The sequence below is a fragment of the Bicyclus anynana genome, chromosome 4, assembly GCF_947172395.1.
Source record: "Bicyclus anynana chromosome 4, ilBicAnyn1.1, whole genome shotgun sequence".
NCBI classification, from domain to species: domain Eukaryota; kingdom Metazoa; phylum Arthropoda; class Insecta; order Lepidoptera; family Nymphalidae; genus Bicyclus; species Bicyclus anynana.
Window position 1 is genome coordinate 18,365,511 of NC_069086.1, and position 10,077 is coordinate 18,375,587.

The 10,077-nt window shown below is 36.6% G+C and overlaps 1 protein-coding gene and 1 non-coding gene across 2 annotated transcripts; one reads left to right on the forward strand and one right to left on the reverse strand.

Annotated features, from left to right (window-relative positions):
* Positions 1-555: 555 nt before the first annotated feature.
* On the forward strand, positions 556-628 carry Trnav-aac (transfer RNA valine (anticodon AAC)). The gene has a single exon. It is a non-coding gene; the product is annotated as a tRNA-Val (tRNA).
* A 136-nt stretch (positions 629-764) lies between these two features.
* On the reverse strand, positions 765-9,645 carry LOC112046733 (uncharacterized). Its single transcript, XM_024083499.2, has 5 exons — positions 8,509-9,645; positions 7,787-8,192; positions 3,560-3,644; positions 3,222-3,411; positions 765-2,176 (listed from the first exon to the last, which is right to left on the reverse strand). Exons 1-5 carry the CDS (start codon positions 9,443-9,445, stop codon positions 2,001-2,003), a joined length of 1,794 nt encoding a protein of 597 aa, XP_023939267.2. The 5' UTR covers positions 9,446-9,645; the 3' UTR covers positions 765-2,000.
* Positions 9,646-10,077: the final 432 nt, after the last annotated feature.

Here is a 10,077-nt window from a genome sequence, read left to right on the forward strand (position 1 = left end):
CGTGTGTAAAGTCAGCAAAATCCGCATTGAGTGTGGTGGCCTAAGTAATTAAGATAAATGAACTTGGATTTAATGACCCGGATGAACGGCTTCTCGTGCTTTCCAAACTTTCCAGCTCCGAGTAGTGCTAACAGCACTATTTAGGGGCCCGGACTACAGGGGCCCCATACTTGTGAAAGCAAAAATTATTAAAATGTAAACCCACAATCTTGTAGGTACCTACTCATAGACTTTTTACATCAAAAATTATAAATTAAAAAAGCAAACTAATGATAACAAAATAATTACCTACCTACAAACGTTAGTATTTAGGTACATGGCAAACATAAAAATATATCGCAGTGAAGTCTGGATCTTGCTCGTCTGTAAGTAACTTTGGCTTGTTTGTTAGGAATATACTTCATACTTTTAAAACCAATATTAATCCCGGAATGGGAGGTCTGCTTTATAGTAACCACATTACCATAGATTAATAGATAGTAACTAAAATTGGTCGGTTTTAAATTATAATTAAATGCTTATAAAAAGCTGGACTATTTCACATTCCCACATATCGTTTCCGTGGTGTAGCGGTTATCACATCTGCCTAACACGCAGAAGGCCCCCGGTTCGATCCCGGGCGGAAACAAATTTTTTTTTAATTTTTGTTACATGTAGTTTTTATTAACAAAAATAGGTTTTGTTATTATTGTGCAGGATACAGGCTTCCTTTTTCTAATAGAAGGAATTGTTAGGAGGAGTTATGATTAAAAAGATAATAATGCTTTTTTATTGTCTTAATAAAATTTTACTTATAAAGCACAAGCAATCATCACATCACTGCAATTAAACAATATTTTAAAATCAACTTATACCAGGTATAACAACTTACAATCAACCTGTACAGTAAAAATGCTAAAACAGTTCAATTCCTGATCTCATATAGTAATTAATAACAGTATTTTGTACTATACATTGATAATATGCTAGTATAATGTATAAAACTATTTTGAGAATGTAATAAGAACCCATTTCTACGAATTAAGATACAAATATATGACCATTATGAAGAGCACCATGCTACTTTACTCTCTTAGTATTATAAAAAAAAATATGTGTTAGTGGAAATTTACAACATAACATTACTCTAGGCCTAAACTGACAATTAGTTTTTCGATTGATATTTCCAGTTAACTTTTATCTTATCTGATGGTAACTAGTTGATATATTTGCTAGTGCATTCGAAAGGTAATATACTAGTTTTATACCTCATACGTACATTAAAAAACAAAAAAATTATAATAACCCAAACCGGGATAACAACTGTTTAGATTGACAGTCCACAACAATATTAATCAATAACAATAAAAATATAGAAAGACAGACATTTCATTTTTTTATTGAATAGGCAATCTGCAGTAGATATGATTATAATTTAACACTAGCGGACGCCCGCGACTTCGTCCGCGTGGAATTCAGTTTTTCACAAATCCCGCGGGAACCATGGATTTTTCCGGGATAAAAAGTAGTCTGTGTTAATCCAGAGCAGAATCTATTTCCATTCCGAATTTCAGCCAAATCGCTTCAGTAGCCGCAGCGTAAAGGAGTAACAAACATACACACTTTCACACAAACTTTCGCCTTTATAATATTAGTGTGATAATGTGATGAAAGGTGCAGTAATAAAAATTTCAAAGTAGGTATTTTTTAATTTTTACCACTAAAATTAAATTGTGTTAATGATCATGCATATACCTTTTTTATAATTTTACTTTAATCACAACATTGTCCAATTTTTTTTTCACTATCAATTTACAAAGAACAAAGGTTTTATGGTTATGGTATCAATAACCATACATTGATTATTATGAACAAACCCAGTGCAGTAAAAATAAATTTTATAATGGCAAAAGGTACTCTCTCTCCTGTATCACACTCTACTTGAAATTAATTTCGATTTAGACCTTAGAAAAGATATCTATGATGCACACTAGACTTGTTAAAATTAAAACAATACATTATTAATTAGAATCGTCAGTGTTTTCATTGTGCTCGTCAGTTTTGTACTGTTTCTTATTGGAGGCTCTCAGTTCAAACTTGGCGGCGTGGATCTTTTTCCCGCCAATTTTAGCGTCCTCCGCCATTTGTATGGCGCGTACTACCGATTTCGGCCCGTCGAACTCTATGAATGCAGTAGCTGAAAAAAAAAACCAATGAGAAAATCAAATAGAACAAAAGCTCCTAAATCTCTTTAAATTTTTTTAAAGCTTTAACACATTATTACATATTTTATTCTAGTATTTTTTCGAATGTATTATACCAATATTCTCAATATTTTGGATTCTTAACCAGTGTCGTGAGCGTTAGGGCGAGCGGACGCATAACTCAGTGCACAAACTAGGACAGAACATAATGGAGCGAAGGCAGCGCTGAATACAGAACTCAGCGTCTACTGGGTCAGCCATGCATATGAGCATACTACATATTATACTCTTCACCCGTGTGCCAAATAGGGCACAGTCAACATACCATACTGTAACGGGCTCGTTGTCCGTTGATGCGGATACGACCGATGACGTTCTGAATGCTTGTTTACTCAGCTCGGAGTACGAGCATACTACTAGCATTACGAGCGTCGGGATCAGGGAAAGCTTAATCGGTGTACCAAATAGGGCACAGTCAACATACCATGCCACAACAAGCTACCGCTCAAAAACAGGAAGTTTGCCCTTGAGCAATTGCCTAATGTTGCGGATGCGACCGACGACGCTAATGACAGAGCTGAATACTCGTTTAATCAGCTCGGCGTACAAGCGTCAGGGTCAGTGGAATATTAAACCGTGTGCCAAATATGGCATAGTCAACACATACCATGCCACACCAAGCTACTGCTCAAAGGCAAGAAGTCTGCCTTTGAGCAATTGCCTAATGTTGGGGATGCGACCGACAACTCTAATGACAGAGCTGAAAGCTCGTTTACTCAGCTCGGCGTACCAGGATTAGGGTCAGTGGAATATTAAACCGTGTACCAAATATGGCACAGTCAACATACCATCCCACACCAAGCTACCGCTCAAAAACAGGAAGTCTGCCCTTGAGCAATTGCCTGTTGTTGCAGATGCGACCAACAACGTTAAAGACAGAGCTGAATGCTCGTAATGCTCGGCGTACGAGCGTCAGTGCGTCAGTGTGCAACCAGTGGAAGGTTAAACCGTGTGCCAAATATGGCACAGTCAACGTACCTCCAGACTTCCTCCCCTTGATCAGCAGCCTGATGCTGCGGATGCGGCCGGCGGCGCTGAACACCGAGCTGAGCGCCTGCTCGGTGAGCTCGGCGTACGTGCGCACCACCACCGTCGTGAGCGTGGGCGCGAGCGGGCGCTTCACACGGATGCGAGCGCCTTCAAATAGTGTGTTGTCGTCTTCTAACGCCTGGGGATTAATGGTTATTCTTTTTCACTGATATCCAGTGTTACCAAGTTGTGTGAAATTTTTTAAAAATGAAAAAAAAAAATTAGTTTGATTCAATTAATTGTTATAGTTTGAATTTATTTACATTAGTTGTATGTGTGAATGTTACCTTTTCTGCACTGTCTTCGCTGTAGAAGTTAATGGTAGTGGAGAACACAGGCTTGGGGTCTTCCATTGGATACATTTCAGCAATTCTAAAGTAAATCAAATTTAGTTTAGTTGCAATTTTAATTAATATCATTAAAAAATTTTTAGTTTTTCGGTCACTGTTTGAGACACATAATATTTAATTTCTTAAAATGCACACACTTGAAAAGTTGGAGTTGCATGCCCTGGACCCGATTCGAACCCACACTCTCCAAAATTGGAGGCAGAGGTCATATCCACTGGTCTATCTTGACTCTCAAGCCAAAGTTAACGGACAAGATATAAATATAATACAAGGTATAGAGAGGTCCAAGAAGGTCATACAATGGTTCCTCAGAGATGGGAAATGGAGGCAAGGCAAGGCAAACAACCACATAAAAGATAGGAAGACAAGGTGATGAAAGGATGGTTGGATGGTTGGAGTGGCTACGTCTGGAGGATGTCAAAGGAAAACTTTACTGTGCTGGTTTAATAAATTAAGAAGTAATAAGTATAATAAAGATCCCAATCCGGCTGATCACCGTGGGTTGTCCGATCAAAACCCTCCAGCTAGGAAAAACAACAAAAGATGTGAAACATTACAAATCGCAACCCTAAACACCAGAACACTTAGAACCCAAGAAAGCCTTCTAGAACTTGAAGAAGCTCTGGAAGAAATCAACTACAATATACTAGGCATCAGTGAAATGCGAAGAGCAGGCGAAACGATAGAAGAACATGAAAAGTACATATTATACCAAAAAGGAGAACCAGGCGGTCAAAAGGGAGTAGGTTTCCTAATAAAACAGTCTCTGAAGAAACACATACGAGAATTGATTGGAATTTCCGACAGACTAGCGATACTCAACATAGAAATACCAGGATACAAAAAGCAATGGTCGATCATGCAAGCATACGCGCCAACCGAACAATCTGATGTGGCAGTATTAGAGTCTTTCTATGATGAGATGTCACGAGCAATAAGGACCAACGCAGATAAGCACATCCTACTTATGGGTGACTTCAATGCCCAAGTTGGGGCCCGACAAAATAACGAAGAATATGTGCTTGGAAAGTTCGGACACGGAAAAAGAAGTCGCAATGGCCAAAAACTAGTTGAATTTCTCATGGAACATAATCTCACAGTTCTTAACTCAACTTTCAAGAAAAACACACGAAATAAATGGACTTGGATCTCACCCGATGGTTCCTATAAAAATGAAATTGATTATATTATAAGCAATCACCCTAAAGCATTCACTGACACAAAGGTCATAAACAAGCTAAATTTCAACACAAACCATAGAATGGTGCGCTGCTCATTAAGAACGGAACAGATCAAAACACCGAGACATCACATGAAAAATCATAGATATGAACAGAAAGTGCTTCCGACCCTTGTAGATGAAAACCACTTTGAAGAAATCAAAAAGCAAATTACAAACGAAGTACTAGACCCACTAAAAAAATATGAACTTCTAGAAAATAGACTTAAAACAATCAACATTTACAGAAATCAACAAAATAATAAATACCAACTAAGCGATTACACCCTACATCTATTGAAGGACCGAAAAGATCTAATATCAAGCAAACAGCGAAAGGAATCAATTAAAAAGATAACAGATCTAAGTAAAAAAATAAGGGAAAATATACGAAAGGATAGGAAAAGAATAAGACTTAAGACTTTAGAACGCCACATAACGAGGACGGGAGGAGTGAAAAAGGCGCTGAAAGAACTAAGAGAATCAGGGAAGGAATGGATACCTAGGCTTAAAAGGAAAACAACAACTACTTCGAAAAGAAAGGATATCAAGGACCTAGCCACGCTCTTCTACAGCCAGCTCTATGCCACACAAACACAAAGTCACAATGCAAAGACCAAACAGAGTGTCACACTTTTGGAGCCGACGCGGGTAAACCCTGAGGAACCAATACCTGAAATATTACAATGCGAGGTTGAGAAGTCAATAAAAAGCCAAAAAGCAGAAAGATCTCCAGGGCCGGATAGAATAGCAAACGAGTTGCTAAAGGGTACAATGGAAGAACTGGTTCCTATCCTTACAAAACTATTCAACGAAATCATAATAAAATGCAAAATTCCAGAGCAATGGACCAAATCCCACATTATTCTACTGCATAAAAAGGGTGATAAAAACGACTTGGAAAACTACAGGCCAATCAGTCTGATGTCTAATGTGTACAAAGTATTTGCGAAGATAATACTTGACAGAATCACTAAAACTCTGGACGAACAACAGCCAGTGGAACAAGCGGGCTTCAGAAAAGGATTTTCTACAATCGACCACATCCACACTGTCAAACAAATACTCGAAAAATACACGGAGCATAACAAAAAAATATACATAGCGTTTATCGACTACGCCAAAGCCTTCGACAGTATAAGCCATGAATCTCTCTTAGATAGTTTAGATCAGCAAGGAGTACCCGCAGCATACATTGACATCATAAATATGATTTATAACAACAATAAAGCTAAAATCCAACTAGAAAGCTTAGGAAACGAGTTTAAAATTGAAAGAGGTGTCAGACAAGGGGACCCTTTATCCCCCAAACTGTTTTCAGCGGTGTTGGAAAGCGTATTCCGCAACTTAGAATGGGAAGACTTCGGAATCAATGTTAATGGTAAAAAACTTAACCATCTCAGATTCGCAGATGACCTCGTACTATTTGAAGAAGATCCAATCAAACTCGGGTGCATAGTTTTGAATCTACATGAAGAGAGCATTAAAATCGGACTCAAAATGAACACAAAGAAGACCAAACTAATGACGAACAGTACTGAGGTCAACATCGGCATTGATAACAACCCATTATTGTATGTGCAAGAATACACATACCTTGGACAAGTTGTTACCTTCAGGGACCAAATGACAAAAGAAATCAGCACGAGAATTGCCGTTGGCTGGAAAAGATATTGGTCCCTGAAGGAGATAATGAAATCCAAGGAACTGAGCATGGTAATTAAGAGGAAGGCCTTCAACACGTGTATCTTGCCATGCCTAACATACGGCTGTGAAACCTGGGCGCTCACCATGGCTCAAAGGGCTAAACTGGCCAGGTGCCAACGATCCATGGAGAGGAGCATGACTGGCCACAAGAAAAAGGATAGGGTAAGAAACACTGACCTTCGAACTAAAACTGGGGTCACCGATGTTTTAACTCGTGTCGACCAGCAAAAGGGGCGATGGACAGGCCACATGCTAAGGGACACTACGGGGAAGTGGAGCAGACTGGTGACGGAATGGTACCCTAGAGATGGCAGAAGGAATCGGGGTAAACAGTTCATTAGATGGGAGGATGACTTAAAGCTCACAGCAGGTCCAGAGTGGAGAAGGGTCGCATTAGAGAGAGAGCAGTGGAAGTCGCTGGAGGAGGCCTATGCCGAAAGGCACACTATGTTAAGAGATATTCTTTAAAAAAATGAAAACAAAATGTATTGTATATATAATTGTAATTTCTTAACACAGAATAAAGGGCTTATTATTATTATTATTAATAAGTATAATATATTATGTAAGAAGAAGTCAGTGAATAAAAACTATACAGTAGAACCAGTTTAATATGATTTCGCAAGGACCCAACTAAAAACGCGTATTAATCGAGTTAGGGGTGGGGGTCATCAATAGTGTAAAATAAAATGTAATGTACACAATATATAGTTATAAAAAATTGTGTATTTAGTGTGTAGACTACCTTATTGCGTTAAGTTAAACTTATTCTGGTATGAAAAAAAGATTTTGATTCATTAGCAATTACAACATTTTCAATGTAATTTAATTTTTGTAATTAAAATTGTGTTTTTTCTCTCTACCACACGATGGGCCCGGCACCTGCACGGTGAATCTTTGGAATGCTAAGATATTCGTCTCTCTTTGCAGTGTGTGTTCAAAATTTTCAGTTTAGCATGGTATTAGTCTGGTCCTGTAACCTTGTTTAAGGACCTTTATGATATCCTAGTCTATCTGTTGTATCTGCTTGTCGCATTTGAAATTACATGCATGCAGCATGTAGGTGTATTAAACGGGATGACAAATCATATTAGACATTAAGAAATGTATGAAAACATGTCTCAAGTTGTAGGGACTGGTGTAAAATGACATATTATGTGAGAAATTGCTTTAAGAGTGATCGTGTTAAGCGGATTCTACTATATTTATTTTCATTTTATTATTAAATGAATACTCACCCAACCTGTTTTATAAGTCCAAATTTTTCAAAATGATCCGCCAAGAGCTTTTTGTATGTGAAAATGGTCTTAAGGGGCAAATTTTCAATAATAACTGACGTCAAATGTCTATCAAGGTTCGCTTCACCCTTTTTGTCCTTGTTCCACTTTCGTTTTACCCATTTCACTTTCTCTTTCTCTTCTGTATCTTCAGCTTCTATATTTGTATCAACTGAGTTATTTGTCTTTCGTTTTTTATCCTTGCCTTTCTTTTTCTGTATACTATCACCGTCATTATTTGTGCTGGTTGTGCTTGTTGGTTTATCTTTCTTTTGTTTCTTTCCTTTATCTTTTTGTTTCTTTTTTTTGTTTTTATCAACAACTGTCATCTCATCTAAAAGATTAGTGAGTGTATGTGGACTGTCACCTAGAATAAATTTAATTGTTTTATTATTTCCAAAATATTATATTACCTATCAGAGCTTATTGTTCCAGGTAAAGGATATAGATATAACATCTAAATTATATAAAACATATAAAGACTGGCATACGGCAGAGCCCAATTTAGGCGCCTGTGGTGTCGCCAGACATGTAGGCTAGGCAGCTGAAGGCAGACAGGGCATAGTTTACTTAATTATAAATAAAACATTGTCATCTGATGATTTTTTACCATAAATCAGGTGCGTAATAATCAAATAACTTCCATCAACAATATTAAGACACTAACAAGAAAAAAGACATACCAATATTTAAATTTTCTAAATCATGTACTATTTTATCTGGTTTTACATCCTTTTTGGAAGACTTTTGAGCTGGTTCACCTTCTGCTTCTGTGACATCTGTGTCAGATACAGCTGGTGTAATGTGACGTTTTTTCTTCTTAATCTTTTTCATTTTAGATTCTTCGCCCTCACTTTTTAGATGAACAGGTTCTTCACCTTCCACTGTATCTGGTTTAGCTTTTTTGAACTTCTTTTGTTTTTTCTTCTCTCGTTTTTCTTTAGTTTCATTAGCATTAGAAGTGCTTTCAATATTGTTATTGATATTAACATTTGACATTGATATATCACTAGTAGGGACAAAATCAATGACTGTGTTACTTGTGCTCTCTACATTTTCTTTTTCATCTTGTCCTTTCTTTTTAGAACTTTTAGACTTTTTTCTTTTGCTGATTTTGTCTGGTTTACTAACAATTTCCTCAGATTTTGTCCTCTTAATGACAACTCCTTCAGAGTCATCTAACATGAAACTGACCGACTTATTCCTTTTTTTGGGTTTATGAGATACACTTTCGTCAGGGACTTCCATTGAATTTTCTAAAAGTGATTTATTTTTTATTATAGATTTTACATCTTTGTTTACTATTTTAGGTGTTGATGTTACCTTAGAATTGTCTAATACAGTGCTTTCAGCGTCACATGCTAAACTATCACCGTCTATGTTTATTTTAGAAATATTCACACTATTGTTTTGGGGCTTTTTATTTTTTTTGTATGCTGCACGCTTCGGTGTGTGCAATTTATTTGAAATCACATTCTCATTGCTACTTCCCTCGTCAGATTTGCGTTTATCGATCAGTTTAACTTCAGAATCAGATTTATAAAAGTTCACAAAGTCGTATGTTTTCTGTTTCACCTTTTCGGCCGAACTTTTCGGCAATTCAAACGATTTTGATTTCATGTCCTCCTTGTTTTATAAACATTCACGAAACACTAATTTAAATCACGAGTTCACGTTCACGATTTTTGATAAAACTTGATAATACAAACACTTAAACCATATTTTTATTATCACGATTTTATTTTTAGGTTAGGTCGTTTAGGTATTTTTTTAAATCACAGATCACTTGAAAAATATCGCTTCAAAAATGACAGTGACACAAATAAAATGATAACTGTAGATAAATACTTTTTGTTAATCTGTTTAAATTAAGCTACAGACCACAAACTGCTAAATAAACAGACCATCGCATAAACATGGGCAGTTTTAACCAACTTCAAAAAAAAGAGTAGATTCTCTACTCAAGTCTATTTTTTTAACTATACAGCTTTATCTAATCGCAATTTCAGTCAAAATCATTAGAAATAACCGGTTTTTACCTTACAAAATGAACAGTTAACTGTTTAATTAAAACTGTAGCGGTGTAGAATTCGTATAATCTCGAATAAGATGTAATTTATTATTTTATTTTTATGCTACTTTATTAATTACTAATAGCAGCAGAACCTTGCGGTTTCATCCACGTAGCTCCCATTCCCGTGAGAATACGGGATAAATTATAACATACTAGTGGAGGCCAGCGACTTCATTCG

Bases quoted from the DNA above. Each gene is read 5' to 3' on its own strand.
- LOC112046733 (XM_024083499.2), bottom strand. From the start codon at position 9,445: ATGAAATCAAAATCGTTTGAATTGCCGAAAAGTTCGGCCGAAAAGGTG. The intron at 8,193-8,508 runs GTATGTCTTTTT...AATTTATTCTAG, and splicing joins TTTAGAAAATTTAAATATTG to GTGACAGTCCACATACACTC. The intron at 3,412-3,559 runs GTAACATTCACA...ATTAATCCCCAG, and splicing joins GCGAAGACAGTGCAGAAAAG to GCGTTAGAAGACGACAACAC.